Here is a 24035-nt window from a genome sequence, read left to right as displayed (position 1 = left end):
ACCCCTATGTTAAATTCCCATAGAGGCAGGCAGATCTTTACTTTTAAAGGCCAGTTATTTATTGGATTCAGGATACTATGCATCCTGATAAAGTTCCCTTGGCCTTTGGAATTAAAATGGCCCCCCATCATCACATACCGTTCACCACACATAGGGGAATGGGGAACTTTCCATGAAATCATCTCTCAATGCAAATCAAACCAGCTGTTAATCTAACTGACATAACACCATGCCAATCACTAGGTATGGTGAAGGGTATGTGATGACGTGGGGCTATTTTAATTCCAAAGGCCAAGGGAACTTTATCAGGATGCATAATATCTTGGATCCATAAAATAACTGGCCTTTAAAAATAAAAATCTGCCTGCTTTTATGGGAATTTAACAAAGGGGGTGTATTTTAAGGAAGAACATTTATTTATTTTCAAAGAAAATAGGTGTCCTTAAAAGGTTGGATTTTCCTAAAAAAAATGTAATTAAGGCATTATGATCAATTTCCAAAAGATGTTTTTTTATTCTTCTTTTTAATCAACTTTAGCATGTGTGTAAACTTTCTCAAACCACTGTACATTGTCCTGTTTCTCATAAATTCTAATGACTAATGTAGAGGGAATTATGTCTAAAATAAGGCGCTAAGGCTGGTCAAATCTGATTCCATTTCATTAATTCCCGCGCCTTCTATCATTGGTCTTAACGTTTCCCAGAACACAAGGATCAATCTGAGACAAAGAGTTGAGTAAAGCAAAGTTTACTGAGTCCAGCAAAAGAGTACAACACAGTTGTGGGTTCACAAACAGCATCTAATGGCGTTTTTCAACTGCATGGTACCTGCTCAACATGACTCTACTCGTCTTTTTATGGTTTTTAATTACGAAAAAAAGTCTCTGGTACCAGCTTACAAGTCCTTTTTTTAGTACTACCTCAGTTGAGGTTCCAAGTGGGCAAAGGCGATACCAAAAGGTGACATGAACCTGACTACTACTTTTCACAAACACACACACCAAGGTGTGCTACTTCTTTTTCTGTTCTCGAAACCTTCAAACAATGCACCTCTATGCCATAAAAAGCCTAAACTATTTTTATGACTTGAGCATAACTTTCTGTGCGTCAGTGGCCACCCGGAGTACTTTTAACCACCTCCTCAATGACTAACACAGCTCTTTTGCAACGAGCACATACACACATTTTGTTAATAAAATATTTCTACACTAACGGAGGGAATCTATGTTATTTATTCCACAGAGAGGCTTTCATCAAAGGCCCAGAAGACTTTAAATCTATTTATGACAGCAAAGATCCAAGCAACAGTCCTCTGCCCGCTCCATGGTGTGAACAACTCAATGACCTGCAGAAGATGATCATTGTTCGCTGTCTCAGGCCTGATAAGGTAGTTCCAGCTGTGATTAAATATGTGACTGGTAGACTTGGCAAGAAATTTGTCCAGCCCCCTCCGTTTGACCTGAGTAAGAGTTACCTGGACTCCAACTCCACCATTCCACTTGTATTTGTTCTGTCTCCAGGAGCTGATCCCATGGCTAGTAAGTCCCAAGAGTACTAGTGGTTAACTGTCAAGATTCCATATAATGCGTCCTCTGAAAATCATGAGAAATAATAACATAACTCCACAGGCTTACTGAAGTTTGCCAGTGACAAGGACATGAGTGGCGCCAAGTTCCAGTCCATCTCTCTGGGGCAGGGCCAGGGACCCATCGCTGCCAAAATGATATCCACAGCCATGCAGGAAGGGACGTGGGTGTGTTTGCAAAACTGTCACCTGGCCGTTTCCTGGATGTCCACCTTAGAAAAAATCTGTGAGGACTTCAGCCCTGCAATGTGCCACCCAGACTTCCGCCTTTGGCTCACAAGCTACCCTTCATCAAAGGTAAAGCTCAATGCATTTCATTTGGTACAGTGTGCATAAATCACCAATTTTAAGCAGCAAGACAAAGAGTTATTCTGTTATAGTCTTAAAAAAAAAAAAATCCTTTCTGATATCAGTTTCCAGTGACAATCCTGCAGAATGGGGTAAAAATGACAAACGAGCCTCCTACAGGACTCCGACTCAACCTGCTACAGTCTTACTTGTCAGATCCTGTTTCTGACTCAAACTTCTTCAATAACTGCCCAAATAAGGAGCTGGTGAGTTGTTGCATACAAAATGTATGCAACAGGAATTCTCATTGATTCAGTTAAATAGGTCTATTTGAAGGAGATTCTCTGACTCGTGGATTCTTCCACCAGATCTGGGAGAAGCTCCTGTTCGGACTGTGCTTCTTCCATGCTCTTGTTCAGGAGAGGAAGAAGTTTGGCCCACTGGGCTGGAATATTCCCTATGGGTTCAATGAGTCAGACCTACGTATAAGCATCAGACAGCTACAGGTAATCATTCAGTTTCATTGGCCATGTTTTAACATCCCAAACATCTCAAAATGCATTTAATTTGTTTTCCTTTTTCAGTTGTTTGTGAATGAATATGATGAGGTTCCCTTTGAGGCCATAACTTACCTGACTGGGCAGTGTAACTATGGCGGCCGTGTGACAGACGACTGGGATAGGCGGCTCCTGATGACAATCTTGGCTGACTTCTACAACAAGGACATTATTGAGAAACCTCGCTACCCTTTCTCACCTAGCGGTGAATACTTTGCCCCACCTAAATCTATCTATGACGACTACATTGCATTTATTAAGGTAAAGCCACTTCAGACATAACACACATGAAGAAAATACATATGTATATATATTTTTTTGTTTTTCTCCATAATGACTTCCAACTGAGTAGCAATATCTTTGCTGTGTTCTAGGGGCTTCCTTTCAGCCAGCATCCAGAGGTGTTTGGGATGCATGAAAATGTAGACATCTCAAAAGATCTCCAGCAGACAAAGCTGATGTTTGATTCACTGCTACTCACCCAGGGTGGAGGAGCTAAGGGAGGGGCTAGCTCTGGGAGTGACAAAGCGCTGTACGACATAGCAAATGACATCCTTACTAAGGTATAAACTAATCAAACCTCCTTTTCATCTAGCAACTTTAGGTATGTTTAATTATTTGGCAGGAAAAACACATGGCACCAGTAAAGGTGTAGCTTTCCAACAAAGTGCAAATTTCTATTGGTGCTTCCTTTACCTTGATTGCAATGTACGTGCCCTCAGTTGTATATTTTTACTAACAATTTTGCTTATTTCCCCCCAGCTTCCAGCAAATTTTGACACAGAAGCTGCTCTCTTAAAGTTCCCAGTGCTCTACGAGGAGAGTATGAACACTGTGCTCGTTCAAGAGATGGAACGCTACAACACGTATGGACAAACAGCTCAGTGTAGACCTTTAGGACATATACAGCGCAGCATCACCGATATGAGTTAACTGTTGTTGTTTTTTTTCTCTCGCTCTCTCTCTCATGCTCTCTCTCTCTCTCAGGCTGTGTGGTACGATCCGTGTGAGTCTGCAGAACCTGTTGAAGGCCATTAAGGGTTTGGTGGTGATGGATGCAGAGCTGGAGGCAGTTGCAAGCAGTTTGATAATTGGGAAGGTCCCAGAGAAATGGGCCAAGCGCTCTTACCCCAGCCTGAAGCCTTTGGGCAGCTACATTACTGACTTTATTTCTAGGCTCAAATTTTTGCAGGTGAAACTGCTTTATAAAGATCATTTCAATGAACAGGAGATAGGACTAATTATATGGGAGCTTTGTTGACTTTTTTACTCCACCTATAGTTTCACCTTTATTCTGTGTGCCTGTAGGATTGGTACGACACCAGTAAACCCAACGTGTTCTGGCTGTCCGGCTTCTTCTTCACCCAGGCCTTCCTAACTGGGGCAATGCAGAACTACGCCAGGAAATACCACATCCCCATTGACATGCTAGGCTTTGATTTTCAGGTCAAAACATACACACTTTGTTATCCCTCTGTCTCCACCTCAAAGATCTTCTCATAGCCATAAATGTATACTGATCTGTGGTTTTCTTTTCACAATTTTATCTTACAGGTTCTTACTATTGATGAGTCGGACACATCGCCTGAGGATGGTGTTTACGTTAATGGAATGTTTCTGGATGGAGCGCGATGGGACAAAGAAAGGTAGATGTTCTTTCTAGTGTTATTTAAAACAATAATTAAAACAATTAAATATTTAAATAAATAATAATAATGGAATGTCATTGTAATAATGAAGTGCAAGGAGACTTTAAAAGCCTTAACTGTTGTTTCTTTATCAGTGGAGTTCTGGCTGAGCAGCACCCTAAAGTCCTATTTGATGTGGTGCCAATCATCTGGATAAAACCCAGTTAGTAAACAACCATAATTTGTACACTGCCAGATGTATTCCAAATAATATGCATGGCGTTTTAAGGTGTCTATTTCAAACCCATTATTTGTAAACTTGTTACCGTTTTCCCTTCTCCATTTGCCTGACTCTATGCTTCTTCTCTTTGCTTCCTTCTCTACCACACAGCTGAAAAGAAGAGCGCTGATCAGGATCAGGAGCTGTATGTCTGCCCTCTCTACAAGACCACTGAGAGGAAAGGAACCCTCTCTACCACAGGCCACTCAACCAATTTTGTCATTTCCATGGTGTTGCCCACTAGCAAGCGCCCTCAACACTGGGTCAAGCGTGGTGTGGCCATGCTCTGCCAGCTTGATGACTGAATCAGACAACAAACTGTTTAAGACTCAAGCACTTTACTGTGACACTTTAAACAGTATGATGCCTTTTTTCATGTACATTTTCTGTACCTTCATAATGCAAAATTAAACATAACATATGTTTGTGACCAACTGGGGAGTATGTGTCAAAATTATAGATAGATTATATTTGCGGTTAGCTACGGAAAAGTAAATGGAGGACAGATCAAATGCCCTTGTAGTTCCCTTGCTACTAACTTCAAAATAGAAAGCTAGACGGTTTGCTGACATCATTTTCTCCCCACAATGAAACTGAAAAACACTTAGATTTATGTGGAAGTAACAAAATGAGCATCAGATGCACTGTGATGTTTCAAAAGAAAAGGATGATAACATATTCTTTCAATCTAAAGCAAGTCCTCAAATGAGTGCAAAAGAAACAAAAAATGGTTTTCATTGAAATTTTTATTACTTATTTTCCAAACAAAATAGCAAAGGGCCGGAGGTTCAAATCCGACCTGCTGCCTTTCCTGCATGTCATCCCCCCATATCTCTCCCCCTTTCATGTCTATCCGCTGTCATTAAAACAAAGGGAAAAGTCCCAACAAATTATCTTCAAAAAGAAAAAGTAACATATAGCATGCACGTTTATTGTGCATTTAGGCCTACAGTACATACTCTTCCTAGTGTACAGCAACTCTCATTCAGTTACTAATTTAAGCACTGGCATTGAGCCGAGTTACTGTGTAACTTTGCTTGTTAAGCACATTTGCAGTCATGTACTGTAGCAGCAGTCATGTACTGTAGCAGTTATGTGGCTACAAGACTACAAGACTTGTGGCTACAAGCTCTTAATGAGAACCAGGACAACTATTAACTAGGAACTTTGATGTGAAACTACAGTAGCGCTGCTATAAAAACTCCATCCTTCCTGCATGTAAGGGCTGTTCTGTTTGTCTGTCACCTGCCTGTGAGCTGCTACTGTCTACTGTAATTCCTCACAAGCTAAATATATTATTTAAACATGATTTGTTGTGTTCCAGCACACAAAACAGTACAGCAACAATATGGGTAAAAACTTTCTTGTTAACTTTATACATGCCATATGGAAATGTATACTTACAGTAACTCATGCATATGTAAATAAGGGTGTTGTGTTCCTTTTAAACACTGGCCTCTTTTTTATAAGAGAATTTGCATATGAGCTGAATGGTGGCAGTTGTTGCTCAGTGGGTCAAAGCTAGGTGCTGAGTCTGAAGAACCCGTGATCTGATATTTATAGCGGGAGAGATAAAAATAGTTGCAGTACATGTGTACGTACTGAGGAGCCTGCTGGCTCTACTGTAGAAGCCACCGAAGGGGCACAGCCATTTGACTGAAGGTAAACACCAGACAATAAACAAATAATGCCTTGAGAGAACAGCTAAGTTGATTAGTGTGGAGATTAGTGTATACTTGTTAAACTTTATGATTTGTAGCTGTTAAATTTCCAGGTCATTTAATAGCACTTGTTGTACTGTAAAACATGTTTTCTTGTGGCCTAAGTTAGGACATTTCTTTGCTACTTGAATTTTGCCACACTGAGAAAGAAATACTGTAAACTCTCCGTAGTACAGTACTGTACTGCTCTCACATGGCCTGTAAAGGCAAGAGCTATCGGGCAACAAAGTAGGACTTCTAATTAGAATCATTTGGTTCAAAATCGTGAATGCATTTTAGTGTCACTGAACTCATTTCGACATCTAATTCTACAGGAGTACGACTGACAGCAACTGTTCAGTGCCTAGCTGCAGTCAATGTGCTGTATTTTACTTTTCTCTATTGGTGTTTAGGCCTGCTAGTGGTGTACGGGTTCTCAGATGCCAGATTTAATGGTCTTGTTTCCCTTATGGCCGTGTCTCCCCAGTGCAGTTGCTTGTGCATTGACCCTTTCTGGATTAACAGATGACCACGGAGACAGAAGATGACTTTTATGAATCGGAGGACGACTTGGGTGAAGATGAGGCAGCGCAATATATAATTGAACAAAGTCTGATTGAATATAGAAAGCTCAAAGGATTGACTCCAAGGTTAATCTACAACCACCAGGTATTACATCTTTCTCTCTTCATTGTGTATCTCCTGTTGATCATTTACATTTCTGTTGATAGTGATCTGAAAACCAGTGAAGACCCTGATGAGATTTTCAAAGCAATCAAGGATGGTATGGTGATGTCATTCTTTAACCTGTTGAAGCTGCTGCCAGTTATAATTTAATCCTGCCAGATGTTCTGATATAATGTACTGCCCTCATGTTCAGGTGATGAAGATGAACTGAACAGACTGGTAGTGCAACCAGAGACTCTGTCAAGAGTTGATGAACGAGGATGGATCCCACTGCATGAGGCTTCAGCACAGGACAATAAAAGGATACTAGAGATTATCTTCTCAGGTAGAGAGGTTATTAAAAGTATGAGTTTTTAAATGCTAGCATGCTAATTAGTTTCTCTTGTTTGTTTGTTCCAGCATCACCCCCAGGTGCAGCCCAGTGTCGTACTCTAAAGGGTGAAACACCACTGTTTCTGGCTGTGGTTCATGGACTCAGAGAGAACGCCACATTCCTGTTACAGAACGCGTGTAGCCCGGATCTCCAGAATGATGAGCAGGATTCTCCATTAGTAGCAGGTATCTGGTATCTGGCATCTAAATGCAAAATGGACCTCCTTTTACAGACAGCTAGATATTTGCTGTTTTTCAAATTATTTTCTTGCCTCTCCTACTCTTTATTTCCTAGCTATTCTGAATGACCAGTATGACTTGGCCACACTATTGCTTCGCTACAATGCCGCAGTAGACCAAACAGGACCATTAAACAGGACAGCGCTACACGAGTCAGCCTTCTTAGGCCTGGAGAACTTTGTCTATCTGCTCCTAGAGTCTGGTGCCAACCCAAATGCATGTGACATTAAAAAGAAAACTCCATTGGCTCTGGCTGCTCAGAATGGACATCTGAACGTGGTGGAGGTGCTGTTACAAAAAGGTATATAAAACAAGGGAATTTAATCTCAACCGTGGATTTTTAAAAGTATTCCACTGCTACACTTATTGAGTTCATCTGATAATCTGTCACTTTGAATTTCGGCTTTTCAGAAACCTTGGGAAAACTTGTTGATGACTGCCTTAGTTTTATAACAGATTCATCTTTCCATTTTGTTTTCCAGGTCTGGAAATGGCTTATTAAATGTGTTTTTTCTATAGTTTCTGTATTGCTTTTGTAGGAGCCCATGTGTGGTGTGAATCGGAGTCAGGCACTATCTTGTTTGATGCAGCAGCATCCGGAAACCCTGACATAATCTCCCTGCTGCTGGAGTATGGAGCAGATCCCAACCTAGTACATCTTTCCAGTGGGCACCTGCCAATTCATCGTGTGGCGTACCATGGACACATACTGTGAGGAATATTGTTATTACAACATGGAGCTTTCCCACTTTTCAAATAGCCTGTCATGTACTTAATAGAGGATTCCTCTTTGACAGGGCACTGGAGCAACTCATCCCAGTGACTAAGATGGATGCCATAAAGGAAAGTGGAATGAGTCCTCTCCATTCTGCAGCTGCTGGGGGACATGCCCATTGTGTGGAGATGCTGCTCAAAGCTGGCTGTGATCCAAACTTCATGCTGCACCCAAGGGTGCGCCACAACTATGATGATGAGCGGAGGTCTTCCCTCTTTTTTGCTGTGTCCAACAATGATCTTCAGTGCACCCGCTTGCTGTTAGAGGCTGGGGCAATGGTGAACCAGGATCCTATCAACTGTTTGCAGGTGGCCCTTAGACAGGGCAACTATGAACTAATCAACACATTGCTGAGGTTTGGGGCAAATGTTAACTACTACTCCCGTGTCAACACCACTCACTTTCCCTCCGCACTGCAGTATGCCTTGAAAGACGAGGTCATGCTGAGAATGATTCTGAACCATGGGTATGATGTTAAGCGTTGCTTTGACTGTCCGTATGGTGACAGTTCCCATGACTACGGCCCTTGGACAACTTCAATCATCAAAGACATGGTGGTGAGGCTAAGCTTGTCTGAGAGTGTGTTACAGGTGTGAAGAGATATGAATGAACTCCACAGGGGAACCAGCGGCGTAACACTTTCATTAAAGGTTTTGCTTTGACTACTGCATATGTCTTTGTTTGTCTCCTTCTAGTTCTGTGAGGTGATAACAGTGTCCTGGCTTAAGCAAGTATCTGCTCAGGTGGTGCGCATCATGCTCGACTACACCGACCATGTCTCCTTCTGCACCAAACTCAAGGAGACCTTGGAAGAGCAGAAACAGTGGCTGGAGATCTGTCACATTCAAAGTGAGAACTGATCCAGTTATTTTCTACCTGTCAGCAAAAGTGTATTAATGACATTATTTGCATCCACTGATTCATTCTTTACACTCAGAGAATACACGGAGCCTGAAGCACCTGTGTCGTTTGCGCATAAGGGATCATCTCAGTCACCTGCGCTTGAGAGCCCCAGTTTTCATCAACTTCCTTCCTCTTCCTCCCAGGCTGAAAGATTACCTACGCTACAAAGAGTTTGATGTCTACAGCAGGGGCAGCATAGTCAACCCACAGTGAAAACACATTTACAACCGTCACAGATCTCACTCCGATAAAGGGACAAAGACAGTTAGAATTCATGATCTGTTTTCCTTGATATTGGAAATGATTTATTTACTTTTTAGTTTGCCAAATGTTTTGTACAAAACCTTTGAATAAATAAGGTATTCTTATTATTTCACACCCAGAGTCTTATTGTAGTTTGAGTAGACTACTTACTTTTATAATGTGAATGCAGAAGATTAAATTGAGAAATGGCAAGAAACCATTAGAACAGCACTATGCAATTAAAAAAATTGCACAATGCTTGGGCCTTCTTGTGAGATGGACGAATTGAAGACTCTGCCTCTTTGTCGTCCCTTGGAGGTAAAATTAGGTATTACTTGAGTGTGATTGTTCTTTGAGTTTTACAGCAGTGAGTGCATAGACATGTTTTATATCTGAGTGTGTCATTTGTCATCAGTCCATCTCAGTGTGTGGGGTAGGCCAACGTAAGACATACAGGTCATTTATTCATAGATTCATAGCTTCATATTACATATTTGGAATGCTAGATCTTATTCTCATTGTATTCATCCATCACTACACGTCTCACAGTGCATCCATCCGCCGCTCGGTGGCGTGGATTTTCTCGAATGTAAACATAGTGACGGCAGCGTTTTGCAGTGGTGGAGAAGAACGTGTACGTCATTTTCACAATGGCGGCGGCAGGTTGAGGAGGAGAGAGTGTGTGTGTGTGTGTGTGAAGCGGCGCCGTAATTGTTAGATCTACATTGCCCGTTATACGTGCACGGTGCCTGAAAATGGCCCTGAACCCCAACGCGGTGGGGAAAAGGGACTCAGAATGTACCGAGACGGACGATTTACACCCGGAGGGTGGCGAACCCCCGAAGAATTCAGCCGCCACCTCGGCCACAGCCAACCAAAATGGCGATCGGCCTGGATGTGGAGACAGGGTAATGCCCGAACAAGAAGCCCCTGAGCGGCGGAGGAGCGCCCAGGCAGATGCCCGGAACATTAGCAGTTCTCCCTTGCAAGGCCAGAGACCGAGCGAAGAGCTGCCACGGAGAAATTTTCAAATCCCGAGGAAGATAAGAGAACGGAAAGGTGGTGCCATAACGCTGCTATTTTGAACAGACCCTGTACTGTCTTTCATAATTCTGCTGGTGCATGTTGCTAGCCTGCTAACTAACTAGCTAGCTGGCTTACCTCGCTAGTATAACGAGTTTGACAAAATATTCACCGACATTTAGGTTCGGATGAAACCAACGTCATACTAGTTAAGCACACGGATAGTCCTGACTAATGTAGCGCGAGTTTTTGCAGACACAGATTTGGTAACTTTAGTCCACCACAGGTATCCAAGTTACCCAGAGAGCAGCAACAAGCTAACGTCACGGTCCTGTACAGGCGCCTGAAAGCAACACTTTGAGGACTGGTAATTTGAATGCCCACCTTTTCATGGAACGACCACAGTCTGATTGAGTAATGCTGCTGGTGTCATGAGTGTGTTGCAGCCATCACTTGACAACACGTGGGTGTTTCATTGACCTCAGTGAAGGGCATGTATTTATTCACCCCACCCGTCTATTTCAAAAATCTTTTCACTGTAACGTACCAGTGCGCTTTTTATGCAATCTTAAGGCTGCCCAACCCTTGCCCCAGCTTGATGACACTGAAATATCAGAGCATCCCTTTAACACCTCACTTCAATACTCCTCAGAGTACACCACAACGACACTGGCCCCATCATCTCCCAAGCAGTTCACAGTACCCTTAGAAAAGTGGTTGTTACAAACCTTGATGTCATACGTAAGTTATTTGTATATAAGTTGAGCTGAAGTTGCTGTACTTCACATTTTGTGCCTCTATTCAACAGCTGTGTTTGCAGTATCCGGTTAAATCAGCAGGTTGCATATATGTAATGTATACAATGTCTTACTGCCCAAGTTGGAAACTTAACTGTGAGACAGACTTGGCTGTGTGTGCACTCCATTTACCTGTCTTCAGTACTCCTCCACAAATGACAGATGTTTACTAGTTGTGTTACTCCACAGCTTGAGGCTTATAATGTTCCATCCAGTAATTAGCTTGTGATGGTTTCACTTCCTTGCATGGTTTAACAAAATAAACCTTATGTAAACACAGACAGTTGCAAGGCTGGATCATCTGAACAGCGGTTTGTTGATATGAGGGATTCCTAGTTAGTGTTATTGACATTTCAGTAACCTGTTGTGATGAGCTGGCTATAGCACATGAGGCAAAGCTTCAGCAAAGGATGCTGCTGGCTCCTTGCAACCCTACTGAGCTGTACTAAACATTACAGCTGGGCAATATATAGATTTGATATCTTTATTGTGAAATGGGACTAGATATTGTCTTAGATTTTGAATATTGTTTTATTGTAAAATGGTATAAACGTTGTCATTTCCTAGATTGAAAGGCTGCATCACAGTGAAGTTAAGTCATTTTCTGCACTTACCAGACTATTGTAACTGTTATATTATTTTCCTTTTCCCACTTAGTCATTATATCCACTTTACTGATGATTATTTATCAAAAATCCTATTGTGTAAATAATTTGTGAAAGCACCAATAGTTAACACAACGGTATCGTTTTGGTATCAATGTTGAGGTATTTGGTTAAAGATATCGTGATATTTGATTTTCTCTTCATCGCCCAGCCCTACTAAACATACACAAAGAGTTTCTTGTCTGCAAGCACATTGCTTCCTATTGTACCTAATGTATTATATAATGGAACATGTCATGTGACTTTGATATTGAGCTGAAGTCAAAACACAGGTCATGTGTAAGAAAGGGTCTTCTCGTGTAAGAAGAAACCTGTTTTAGGCTTGATATATTCATGCCATATGACTCTAGAAATGAGAGAAGAGGGTAATCGTTTGATATTGCTGTCTTCTGTGGTGTGACTTGGTTTTCGTATACTATGCTCCTTTTTGTACTGACCCTCTGCAAATGCAAACTACGCAGCAGACGCTATATGCTAATCCACGGTTTCACCTCTCTGTGTGCAGGCCTATACCAGTTTCTGCCTCCTGACAGCCGGGAGTTTGAAGACCTTGTGAAGATTGTCTCCTCGTTTTACCTAGACTCATCGTCACGAGGAACCTTCTCCTACTGCAAGGCCAGGCTCATTCACAATGAGCTGCTGGCGAAGGAGGTTGGTCATTGTCTTCCTGCGCCAGTGCCACACAATGTCACCATGAGCATTTAAGTTGCTCCCTTGTTATTGATGGAGCCTTCTGTAGGTTGTAACCCAATATAGCAAAATCACGCATCTGGTAGGATGTATGTTGACCAGCACTGCTGTGTATGTACTGTAGGAGTTTTTGAGGTTCAGACTGCTGTATTTAATTTGCTGTCTGCTACTGTTTTTGTGCCAGTTCATCGAGAAGCGGAGAGAGATGAAGCAGGAGGGGAGGACAGAACAAGAACTGGCCGAGTCGTACTGCTTCCTTTTTCCAGACAAATCAAAGGTATTATTGATGAGGGACAAGTTATAAAGCATGATGGTTGTTCTTTTAACATGCTTCTGAGCTTTGTATGTTCTCTTGTATGTTTAGCTCCTATGGATCTGTGAAAAGGGTCTGTCGGTTGGGCACTCCCGGATTAATACACTAGGAAATCCATCAATGGGTAAATTGGCATGTTGCTTTGAAAGAAGACTTTATTGTAGGTGTAATGATGGTTTTTGGGTGACTGCTCTCATGATATTGTTTTGAGGGATGTCAACCTAATCAGTTTCCTTTTTTGATGGATTACATTTTAAACTGATTGATTAGCATCTGAGGATGTTAGCATTTGCCCGATAAACATACAACTGTAGATAGCTGATACATGTCATCAACAGCTGGGAATGGTTCGGATATATGTTAACAGTATATCACTTAAATGCTGGTTACTAGCTACTCAAGGAATGCATGTTTGGTCTTTTTCTCAAAATAAGTCATTGACATGGTTCTTAAGGCTTGATTTTTGAAAGTGTAAATATTATACTTAAATGCATTTTTGACGGAGCATGGTGATAATGCTTTTCCTCTAATTCAGTTCCTTTGTCATTGTAGGTGTTTATGTTTCCAAATATTCTGATCTGTTACAAATCAATCCCTTTGAAGTGGGCTCATCTGGAGACATGATCGTTTTTAAAGTTATGAGGGTATGGCTAGCACGCTAGTTTTCAATATGTGATGTTGACAGATCTTCTAATGATTGTGGGAGCTGTAGCTCACCTGCTTGTTTTGTCTCTCAGGGCCGAGTAAAGCACATTCATGACAACATACCTAAGAATGCTCTGGAACCTTCTACCAAGGTTGATTGCCACTTGTCTAAAAGTGGCAATAGGGTGACGTCTTTGCTGTCTTACAGGGCTTTTGAGCTCACACAGGTACACATGGGTTCTTTTTCATTCGCATACTGTATGTATTTTGTCATCAAAGTAATGCTTTACATTTATTTCATGGACAGGATTTGTACATTTTTAATGTCTGTCTTGTTGTCTTTTAGCAATATTTTTTCGAGTTTGCATTTGATGAGATCAAAACACGGCCCAGGCACGTGTGCCCTTATGCTGTGCTTTCCTTCAAGTACAAAGGCAAGGAGGCTGCAGCCTCTCCTATGACTTCACACAGGTACATATTCCTGCAAGAAATAGTGAAACTCAGCAAGTATCTTCTGGTGCTTGGAGAAGTTTGCCCAGTGTTAACAGGCTTTCCCCCCCCTCTCCGAAACAGGTTTAACACTATTTCCCCCGAAGGAAGCCGAGGTAAAATAAATTTTTTTCTTCTTCCATTTGATAAAAAAAGTAATGAAACAAATAAGCCTCCATATGTAGTGTCATGTCCGTGGAAAGTGGTATATGTTTCAGGGTTTTAAAAAGTCTAAAATTCTCATCTTTAAATTTAAAGTCTTTGCTCTGTAATAAAACCAGCAGAACGCTGCCCTCAGCCCGTTGGTTCGGTGTGTTATAGCTTTTTTTGTAAGATATTGGAATTGGTACGTACGCGGTGATAAAACTACAAATCCCGTGATAAATGCAATACCTGCCTGCCACATACGTTTGCATCTCAGTTTGTTAAAGTTTGGCTAGGCCTATGTTTGGAAAATGGGAAAGTGTACTTTTCACGAGACATGGCTAGATAACGGCAGTTTCCGCTGTACCTATCTCCAGGTGCAAGGCTTGCTGCAAACTTTGTAAAAAATATAAATATTCAATAAGGGACTCTGGGTGCTGGAGTCACATCAGATCATCCATGATATATAGATAGATAGATAGATACTAGTGCTGTCAAACAATTAAAATATTTAATCGCATTAATGTCATAGTTAACTCGCAATTAATCAAACATTTTTATCTATTCTAAATGTCCCTTGATTTCTTTTTGTCCCATTATTTTATTTTTTTCCTCATTTTAATGCTCTTATTAACATGGAAAAGTGGATCGGCTTGCTTTGTGCAAATGTTTTTTTTTAAATTATTTTATTGAAAACAACATTGGCAAATAGCCTGCTGCAGTGTTTAATTTCACATGAAACATTCTGACTTGGAGCAAATAATCTCTCACACAGTGTAACACTGTCCATCAATAAAAGGGTGAAAAAAATACTTTGACGGGGGGGGGGGGAAATTTGCATCAGCTGTGTGCTTGGCCATCAAGTGGTATTTCAGACTGGACATGCTGCGATGATAGCTCAGTTCACAACGACAAAACACACAGATGTCAATGGAACCATTTGGCAAATTTTTCAAAGTAAACTTTCCATCCAGAAACTTATTGCCGTCCATTTCGGCGTCTGGCGCTCACCGTCTACTCAAAATGTAACGTTACTAAAACCCTCAAGAACCTTGATGTTTAAAGGCCATTTAAAGCGGTTGTTCAGCAACTGCTTTAACAAACTACCCAAGGTGTAACTTGTAACACTTTGATTGGTGTGCACACTGCTTTTCAGTTACAGAAGAGTGCATTTTAAGTGCTGCACACCCAAAAATATCCAAATTTGATTCAACAACCAGTGCAAAATGTGCCTTTTCAGTGAAAAACCAGCATTTATGAAAAGTGATCCACTCTGCTTTCTCTTTGCAGGGAAGAGCTGCTACACTGTGTGGAGTGGTCCACTAGTGAACAAGGGCCTGGAGTTATTCCCAATCTGTTTACGATCCTCCTCGCGCCCCTACCTCCCTTTCAAACTGTGAGTAAACTTTTAGTCCTATTATCATAATTTGCTGTATCTCTAGAAAAGGAGAAAAGTACAAAAGGAAGTTCAAATTCACAGTTATTTTTCTGGAACTTGTTGTGATTTGCTGTTTGATAAATCTTCATGCTTCCCTGAAGGCCTGAGAAGCTAGAGGTGAGTCGAGGCATGCAGCTGGATCAGGTGAAAAGAAAGATTCCCTCCGTGCTCTTTTCGTGGGACACCTACAGCGCATCACGGGAAGGTCAGTCCGGACCTCACATGTGTATACCCAAGAATTAAATGATAGGAAATGCCCTGGGGATGAAGGGAGGTCATGCATTCTTTAAAATCCATTTCATATAGCTATTCTAAATCCATAACCTGCATTGTGTATTACAGAAACAGCCACTTTAAGTGACTGAACTAACTAAAGTGTTTGTATTATTTTAGATAAAACTGAGCTTTCTTTGTCCGCAGTGATGAAATGTGGGATGTCCTGCAGCCTGTTTGAGGTGGTGGATGGTAAAGGCAAACCAACCAGTGGCAGCTTGGCAGCGCTGGTCAACAAACTGGAGAGGGACAGGATGGTGAGTCGCCCTACCAGGTTCTCCTGCATGAAAATTGACAAAGTCGTTTGTTGCAAAGTGTTGCTTTTAATATCATTATTTGATAATTATTGTAGATTCTGTTTAATAAACAGTTATTTTTCCTCTTTAACAAGTAAATCATGTAGAGAGAACATCTGTCAAACTGTCATGCTGCTTTCATTTCATTTTTATAGTAATGATCAAAAAAACAAATCTGTAGTACAAGTGTAGACAGGAATACATTCAACTCTGCCCCACAACTGGTCTGGATAATAATAATAATAATAATAATAATAATAATAATAATAATAATAATAATAATAATAAATAATTTTTATTAATTCCACAAGGGGAAATTACAATTTACACTCTATTATTACACACATTACACACAGGCCTGAACTACACACTACACACATGCTTAGTTCCTATACACGCACTAATGATCTACTATCACTCAAATCAGTGGAAGTACATTTCCATGATAAATTCCTGACATCACGCACTAGATGTCCCTCGCCTTCTTCTCTCTTTGTGTTGCTGTTCTCAGACTCTGTTGTTACTAGAAACAATAACAAACTTGGAGCTAGAAAGCTACACACTGAAAATGGCAAGTTGCTTGGTTCTTTCGGGGAATATTGTGGGTCCAAAACAAGTAACTTCCCCAGACCATTTTTGCAGAGCCACAGCGCTGCGTCAGGAGCTCAGCGCCGCCCATGACGATTGTGATTGGTTTAAAGAAATTCAAACAACCCTGATTGTTTTTTTTCCCTCCTATCCCAGAATGCAATTGTGGAGTAGCCAGACCGTACTCCACAGCGCTGTGGAGACAGGTCTAGCAATGCGAGACTACCCAGCAACAGACTATTATGATTGCTCACATTATCTGATAATGATGCACCCCGATGCTTTTGACTGCAATGTGTACACTCTTTGTTCAGGTGCTGGTGAAGTCCTTGTTTGACAGGGGCTTTCTCTTCCTGCTGTCCTCAGCGCAGATGATTGAGTCCAAAGGTGCCAAAAAGCTTTTACTCTCCTCTCATAATTCTCTGTTGTGTCAGTTGAACACCTACTTGTTGCCTCTAGTGAGGGTTCAACTTATAAAAAAATAACCTGCCATTTGTTTTGTAGAGCGACGGGGGCGTGTTGACAAGAACCTGCAAGCATTATTCATCTTTCAGGAGTCAAGGACGGTTGTCAAGTATTGTAAGTATTATTCACTCTGAATCCATCAATATTTTCTGACCCAGTGGCAGAATCTGCACAGAGTTCCCAACCGGAACGTTTTATTAGCAAGCGGAGAATGTTTGGAAGCAACAACGATCTTTCTCACATCTACCTACTGAACTCTCCTCCTCTAAAAAATATTTAATAAATGAAATGGCTTTTACGTTATAACTCTTGTTATTTAGCTCCTGTCTTTAAAGACTTTATGATGCGCCTGGCATCTTTTTTCTTTTAGATTTTTTCAGTGGCATTGTAGGCCTTTATTAGGTAGGACAGCTTTAGACATGAAAGGGGAGAAAGAGAGGGAACAACATGCTGTAAAGGGCTGCAAAAGGTCAGAATCAAACCCGCAAACCCAGCGTTGAGGACTAAGCCTCTGTATATGGGCACGCGCTCTACCAAGTTTCCCGTCTGGCATCTTTTACATGACACTGACATTTGCTTCCTCTATTGTAGCATCGAGATTGTTCGATCCAGAGCCGCTGACGACGGAGCCCCAGCCTGCTATCCTGTCCTCCATGAATCCCTTCCTCCCTGCTCTGCACTATGCGCTTTTCAAGTTGCGCCCCAACCCAGGCAAGGACCTCAGCTCTGGAGTGGCGCGCCAGGCCACTGATTACCTAACTCGTATGGATTCAGGCACAGTGCGGCCGTTCATTCTGCCAGACTACAAACACAACGTGGATGATAGGATCAACCCGCTCGCAGTGCCCAGACCCAAATTTAACATGGATGCCGTGCTGCGTTCTTACGTCAATAGCCCTGTCAACTACATTTTACCTTTGAACAAGACTAAAGACATAATTGAAAGAATACGGAACCCCATACCCATACCCACACCCCTATCCCTACCTCTACCCCTACCCACAGCCGCTCCAGCCCCAGTGGAATACAGCCCTGTTTCTGACTGGGGCGGCTCAGACAGGGGCTCAGACAGAGCAGAGAGACCTGCAGAAAGGCTGCCCCAGGAGAGGCCCCCTCCAGAGAGGCCAGCACAGGAGAAGCCACCCTCAGAGAGTGGCAGGCGGAGGCAAGGGTTGGCCCATTCTAACGGAGCCCAGTTGCAGCAAACATCCAATACTGAGTCCCAGTCTCAGCCCCCTCAGAAGTTGCGGCTGTCCCAGAATGAGTATGATAAAGACAAGATGAAACAGTTGCTTAAACTGATCCAACTTCATAAAAAAGCCCTAGTGAAGGATCCTGGGAAGGAAAGGGAAGAGGATGGGGCTTGGGATGTGAACAGTCTGAAGAGGAAGTTTGAGGGAGATGAAAGGGGGGTCATGAACAAACGCCAACGCTCAGATCCGCTGAGCAATGGGGAACCCAGTAGAGGTGAGGAGGGCTGTAGCTGTCTATGTAGCTTGATTTTTTTAAATTTAGTTTTTTAATTTGTAATGTCTTTTTACCTACTGCTTCCCAAGTTAATTCCTCTGAAAAAAAGAATATTATATTTCACATTCATTATGTAAACTATAATATTATAATAGTTTCACAACTTTGTCTAAATAGTCTCGGTAATTGTATTGCAGATTTAAAAAAAACACTGCTGCCCATTGTGGCACCATAGTATCACACAGACAGTTTATTTGCTTACAAATTAAATTACTAATAACATTTTCAAATGTCGAAATGCATGCATTTTGTGTGCCAGTTGCCATCACAATTGTAGAGAGTGAAGTGCAGTAAAACCTGCACTTGAGGTTGAAGTTTCAGCCTCCATCTTAGATCATTTTAACTTCTAAAAAGAAATGCAGTAATAAATATGCAGTACAATATATCCTTCTTTACATTACCTAAACAATGCACATAAAACATTTGGTATAAAAGTGCTCAGGATATTCTTGTATTCTTGTGTAATATACCAAATGTAGCAGATACCTCTAATTCATTAATTGCATGTATGTTGCCAGGAGCCCAAGCAGATGAGATCGGGGATGAGGTTGGACAGAGCGACAATCTGACAGCAGTGATGGAAAGCATGGGCATCTATGACACTGACCTGAGGGCTCATGGGAACACCAGTGCCTCAGTCAACGAAACCCAGCGCCTTCTCAAGATCCTCCTCACTACTCTCAACAAAGCCGTGGCTCAGGGCTCAATGTCTCTGCCGTCAAACCACAGTGATCCATCGACGGGTTCAGGAAGTGGGCAACCTGCCTTCCCTGAACCAGATCCGAAAAAACAAAATGAGCCCGCATTTCAAACAAACTACACAGAGGTGAGAGGTTGTTGTAGATGGTTGTCATTTTGAAATATTTTACCATGAATAAAACATGTTTGCAGGTTAAAAAAATAACTACTGGTGTTTTCCCTGTTTAGGAGGACATGGACTGTAGCCCAGGTAGTCCATTTAGCGCAGGTTCCCCAGCTGAGCCAGCTTACACCTCAGACAACCCAGGCTGGGTTAACCCCGCCAATGAAGGTACCTGATAGCAGTCAGTTCACACAGACCCCTCTGTTGTAGGCATATTTAGATCTGGTTAACAAAGGCATCACCGTGACAAAGTGTCCTGTCTTCTTTCCTCCAGACAGAGTACAGCCTTTTCCTGAGCCAGAGCCCGAGGCTGTGACGGTGGCAGACAGCTACCCAGAGCCGAAGACACCTGCAGCCGTGGAAGTAAAAAAAGCGGCTGGACCAGCCACGGTACCAGTTGTAGAGGAAGTTCCCTTCAGGCCCTCCATCAGCCTGGACACCATACTCAACCAGGAAATTCACAGTCTCACCTCTGACATTAAGAACATTATGCAGACTCACCAAATCTGCTATTCCTCGCAGCTACCCACACGCCTGCCCCCACACCACTGCTGGCTACCCAACAGCTGCTTCTCAGACTTTGTTACACCCTACGTCTCCCCTGTCCCCATTCAGGGGCATATCAAAGCACTGTGTGAAAAGATGGACACGTTGATCCCAGCCCCACCTGCTCCCTCAAAGGGCACTCCTCCACCTCCCCCAGTGACAACATCTGATCTTACAACACCACCCCCCACCCCCATACAGACTTCCAAAACTAAAGCGGACTCCTCCCTGTCAAAGAGCACCACCTCGTCTCAGAGTGGTAAAACGGTCCCTGTCAAAGGGACGGCATCCACTAGGCCTAAAACAGAAGGCTCGTCAGCAGAGTTAGGGGTAGAGGTCTATTCTCCCTCTCAAGTCACACCAGAGTCTCCCGAGGCCAAGTCCCAAAACCCAGGCCCTGCTTCTGGAAGTGGGTCTGGTCTGCTGGCTGGCAGCCTCATTGGTCAGCTGAAGCCGGAGGTTTTCAGCAGCCTGGTGGAGATCTTTAAGGATGTCACCAAGAACACAGTCAAATTTTACATCTACTCCGGAGACGAGGTGGAGGAGAGCACTGTCTGCAAGGAGATCAAGGTACAATGGGTCTCAATGTAGTTTTGAAAGCAATAGAAAATACATTAATCCACATTATTAATTCATTTGTGGGGTTGTTTTGCACAATTAATCATTTAGTCAATAGACAATAGTGAAAAATGTCACTCACAAGTTCCCAGAACCCTCTGCGACTGCCTTGGTTGCAAAAGCCCAAAGATGTTAAATGTAGATTTAAATACAAACTCCTCACATTTAAGAAGCTGGAACTAGTGAGCCATTAAATAAACTACCTCAACTGGATTATCAAAATCGCTGACTTATACTTTTCTGTGAATCATTTAATCAAATCGATCGTGATATTACTTTGGATTCAACATACTTTCACATTTTACATCCATTTTTTTCATATTCCTCCTCTGTAGGCTTAATTTAGATCATGGTTTTTAATGGAGTCAAAGAGCTTCCTGCAGTAGAGAATTGCACAGGCATACACTAGCGTAAGTCGAGACTGGCAATGGCAAAGTGAAAGGCTACACTATCTCCTCTTTGTCACTATGTGTTCCATGTCTCGGTGCTCAGCTCTTTCTGTATCTGTCAGTCAGTCCGTATTTGTAAGTGTAAGAGAGAAAGACACATTCATCTGCCTGTCTCTAACAATTACGTCTCTCACGTTGTATGTCACAAAGGAGTACTTGAAAAGTCTTGGCAACAGTGAGTGCAGCCCGCAGACGTTTCTGGAAAACAGCTGCAGTTTAGATAAGCTCCTCATCATCATTCAGAACGAGGACATCGCTGCACATGTGCACAAGGTACGATCACCTCCTGTCACTCCCTTTATGTCAGTTACAGCCTCACTGCACCAGTTGATCCAGACAGTGTTCAAACATAAATAATAGCATCCCAATTGAATTTATACATCTGCTGCAGGGTATTGTTTTTATCTGGCTGCTGAGTTTAATTATTTTAATTGACAGGGTTATTATGCATATTGTATCAGGTCAGGATATATATACAGTACTATGAAAAAGTCTTAGGCAGGTGTAAAAAACTACTGTAAACTAAGAATGCTTTCAAAAATATAAACTGATTGTTTATCTTTATCAATTTGCAAAATTCAAAGTGCGTGAACACAAGAAATGTCTAAATCACATCAATATTTGGGGTTGATCTTCATGGAAGAGTTTTAGCCAAAAACCCATACCGCCGACATGGAAACAAGGCCAAGCTGCTCAGCTATGTATGTAAAGAGAGTCGGAGGTAAGGCTTTTTGGCTGCAACTCTTCCATGAAGACCACTTTTGGCCAGACTTCTCCAGACAGTAGACGGGTGTACCTGGGTCGTACTGGTGCTGTCAGCTCTGAGCTGATATGTCCCTGCTGGACATCTTCCCATTTCAAAGGGAAAGAAGCTTGATGTGTTTTTCATCTAAGTTTTCTCAGCTGACCACTGCGTCTACGATCGCCAACGTTGCCCAACTTTTTGCAAGTGTACCTATAAGAATTGATGCTGCTTTGAAGGCAAAGGGTAGTAACACCAACTAATGATGTGATTTAGATTTATCTTTTGTTTGTTTCCTTTGCATTTTGTAAATTAATAAAAATAAACCATCATTATTTATTTTTTTATGTGTGTATGTGTATATATATATATATATATATATATATATGTATGTGTGTGTGTGTGTGTGTATATATATATATATATATATATATATATATATATATATATATATATATATATATATATATATATATATATATATATATATATATATATATATATATATATATATATATATATATGAAAACATGTTACATTTATTTTTAAGAACATTTATAAAAACCTAATTTTTTTCACCCTGCAGATCCCGGCTCTAGTGTCTTTGAAGAAGTTGCCTTCAGTGAGCTTTGCTGGAGTGGACACTCTGGACGATGTCAAGAACCACACTTATAATGAATTGTTTGTGTCTGGAGGCTTCATGGTGTCTGATGAGTTTGTCCTCAACCCTGACCTTATCACGCAGGGTAAGTTTTACTTTCCTTTTTTGGAGCTGTAAGAGGTTGTGGAAATATCACTTGAGCAGTCCTTCATTCTGGTGTTGCTTGTTTTTTCCAGATCGTTTGCAGGGGCTGCTGAAGTTCTTGGAGGAGCAGAGCACCCCTGAACACCCCTGGCAGTGGAAGGTGCACTGCAAGTCCCAGAAGAAGCTCAAAGAACTGGGGAGGTCAGTGAGTAGGAGCTTACACACAATTGTAGTAGTTAAATCCAAATCATCTTTTGCTAGAACAGAGCTGTGAACAAAACATCTTGAGACTGTATGGATCTACGTTTGCTATTCTCTTTAAGGTTAAACACCAATGCCATGGGGCTGCTGAACCTTCTTACAGCCTACCAAAAGAAGCACCTAGTGGAGTTTCTCCCTTATCACGAGTGTGACACCCAGTCGCGTCAGGCTCCAGACCTAGAATGCCTAATAAAACTCCAAGCTCAGCACACGCAGCAGCGGCACCTTATCTTCCTCACAGGTATTTTAGTATTTAGGTATTAGGCTTCATCTTTTCACCAGTCTTCTGACATAAGCATTAAACTACTAGATATAGACGCATCTTTTTTTATACTTGCTAATTTCTAAACAATATTATAATTATATAAAAGTATTTACAATTGATTGGTCTACTGAACTGATTTAGAATGTTTACTGAATTTTGCATGTTGTGATGTTTTGTTTTACAGAGAGGCCATTTGAGATGTTCCTACAGTACTCCAGAAATGGAATAGTAATAGGGAGCATTGATGACGTTATGAGTGGTTTCCACAGTCTGATTGGCTCCATCAGTCAGAATGAGCTCCCAACACCGCCCTCTACAGGTCGGTACAGCAACAGCAGGACTAAACACTACAACACCCCAGAGGCCCGTACTACGAATCAATATCAACATGCTCTGGATTTATTTCAGTTACCCGGCTTCACCTAACCTACTGACCCCTGTCCCAGCACAAGCTGGGTCACAACGGTGCTTAACAACTAGTTCAATCACTCCCGGGCTTCCCAATCTAGCGGCGTGCGCGTTGACATAAAAGAGGCGATGTTTGCACATTTTGACCAATCGCAAACATCTACCAGAGCCGCTTATTTTACATAAGAGCAGCAAGCAACACGCTTATCAATACCACTTCCCCATTAGTCATCCCCATCTGAACATAATTACACTTGTGCTTTCCATAAACTGCAGTTGCTTTAGCCTATTATTTCAGTTGCAATCTATATCTGTATATATTTTTTGTGTTCACATTTTTATTATACAAACGATAAATAGGAACGCCTCCCAGGACCAAAATAAAACCACACAGAGGGGACGGGGAGGGGGGAGACCCAACAAAAACCCAACAGCAGGAACGAAGTTCGCAGCTCGTCTGTCTCTAAATGTTTTAACTTTTCTGAGCGCACCTCTCTCTCTCTCTCTCTCTCTCTCTCTCTCTCTCTCT

The 24035-nt window shown here is 41.8% G+C and overlaps 3 protein-coding genes across 8 annotated transcripts in view; all 3 read left to right on the top strand.

Annotated features, from left to right (window-relative positions):
• dnah12 (dynein, axonemal, heavy chain 12) overlaps nt 1-4771 on the top strand; it is a 26870-nt gene extending 22099 nt beyond the window's left edge. For 2 of the 3 annotated variants that reach the window (XM_032520940.1, XM_032520939.1), the window contains exons 63-74: nt 1242-1537; nt 1628-1881; nt 1998-2138; nt 2241-2378; nt 2457-2690; nt 2804-2992; nt 3192-3295; nt 3417-3621; nt 3738-3875; nt 3984-4075; nt 4213-4280; nt 4449-4642. In XM_032520940.1, the coding sequence (XP_032376831.1) occupies nt 1242-1537; nt 1628-1881; nt 1998-2138; nt 2241-2378; nt 2457-2690; nt 2804-2992; nt 3192-3295; nt 3417-3621; nt 3738-3875; nt 3984-4075; nt 4213-4280; nt 4449-4642 (2053 nt within the window). Of the gene's footprint in view, nt 1-1241; nt 1538-1627; nt 1882-1997; nt 2139-2240; nt 2379-2456; nt 2691-2803; nt 2993-3191; nt 3296-3416; nt 3622-3737; nt 3876-3983; nt 4076-4212; nt 4281-4448 lie in introns of all 3 variants that reach the window. The other variant, XM_032520938.1, reaches the window with a different exon arrangement.
• A 987-nt stretch (nt 4772-5758) lies between these two features.
• asb14b (ankyrin repeat and SOCS box containing 14b) lies at nt 5759-9538 on the top strand. Of its 3 annotated transcripts, none has more exons than XM_032520598.1 (10): nt 5759-5999; nt 6530-6687; nt 6769-6821; nt 6918-7049; nt 7124-7282; nt 7392-7637; nt 7876-8047; nt 8134-8668; nt 8807-8960; nt 9049-9538. In XM_032520598.1, the coding sequence occupies exons 2-10, from the start codon at nt 6563-6565 to the stop codon at nt 9225-9227; spliced, it is 1755 nt and encodes a 584-aa protein (XP_032376489.1). In that variant the 5' UTR covers nt 5759-5999; nt 6530-6562; the 3' UTR covers nt 9228-9538. The 3 variants fall into 3 exon arrangements, with proteins under 3 accessions (XP_032376489.1, XP_032376488.1, XP_032376487.1); XM_032520597.1 differs by having other exon boundaries at nt 5760-5999; nt 6563-6687; XM_032520596.1 differs by having other exon boundaries at nt 5760-5999; nt 6525-6687.
• Nucleotides 9539-9862: 324 nt separating this feature from the next.
• The window catches only part of tasorb (transcription activation suppressor b), a 16506-nt gene continuing 2333 nt past the window's right edge, over nt 9863-24035 (top strand). The window contains exons 1-22 of one of the 2 annotated variants that reach the window (XM_032520595.1): nt 9863-10316; nt 12248-12393; nt 12617-12709; nt 12797-12869; nt 13298-13389; nt 13483-13617; nt 13737-13861; nt 13964-13995; nt 15314-15419; nt 15563-15666; nt 15882-15991; nt 16933-17005; nt 17123-17197; nt 17675-18550; nt 19129-19436; nt 19538-19640; nt 19747-20588; nt 21236-21358; nt 22414-22573; nt 22665-22773; nt 22896-23074; nt 23283-23417. In XM_032520595.1, coding sequence (XP_032376486.1) covers nt 10013-10316; nt 12248-12393; nt 12617-12709; nt 12797-12869; nt 13298-13389; nt 13483-13617; nt 13737-13861; nt 13964-13995; nt 15314-15419; nt 15563-15666; nt 15882-15991; nt 16933-17005; nt 17123-17197; nt 17675-18550; nt 19129-19436; nt 19538-19640; nt 19747-20588; nt 21236-21358; nt 22414-22573; nt 22665-22773; nt 22896-23074; nt 23283-23417 — 4303 coding nt within the window. In that variant the 5' untranslated portion in view covers nt 9863-10012. The remainder of the gene's footprint in view (nt 10317-12247; nt 12394-12616; nt 12710-12796; nt 12870-13297; nt 13390-13482; nt 13618-13736; nt 13862-13963; nt 13996-15313; nt 15420-15562; nt 15667-15881; nt 15992-16932; nt 17006-17122; nt 17198-17674; nt 18551-19128; nt 19437-19537; nt 19641-19746; nt 20589-21235; nt 21359-22413; nt 22574-22664; nt 22774-22895; nt 23075-23282; nt 23418-24035) is intronic. The other variant, XM_032520594.1, reaches the window with a different exon arrangement.

This window comes from Etheostoma spectabile, chromosome 7 (genome assembly GCF_008692095.1).
Source record: "Etheostoma spectabile isolate EspeVRDwgs_2016 chromosome 7, UIUC_Espe_1.0, whole genome shotgun sequence".
Classification (NCBI taxonomy): domain Eukaryota; kingdom Metazoa; phylum Chordata; class Actinopteri; order Perciformes; family Percidae; genus Etheostoma; species Etheostoma spectabile.
This window is presented reverse-complemented; position numbering and strand designations above follow the sequence as displayed.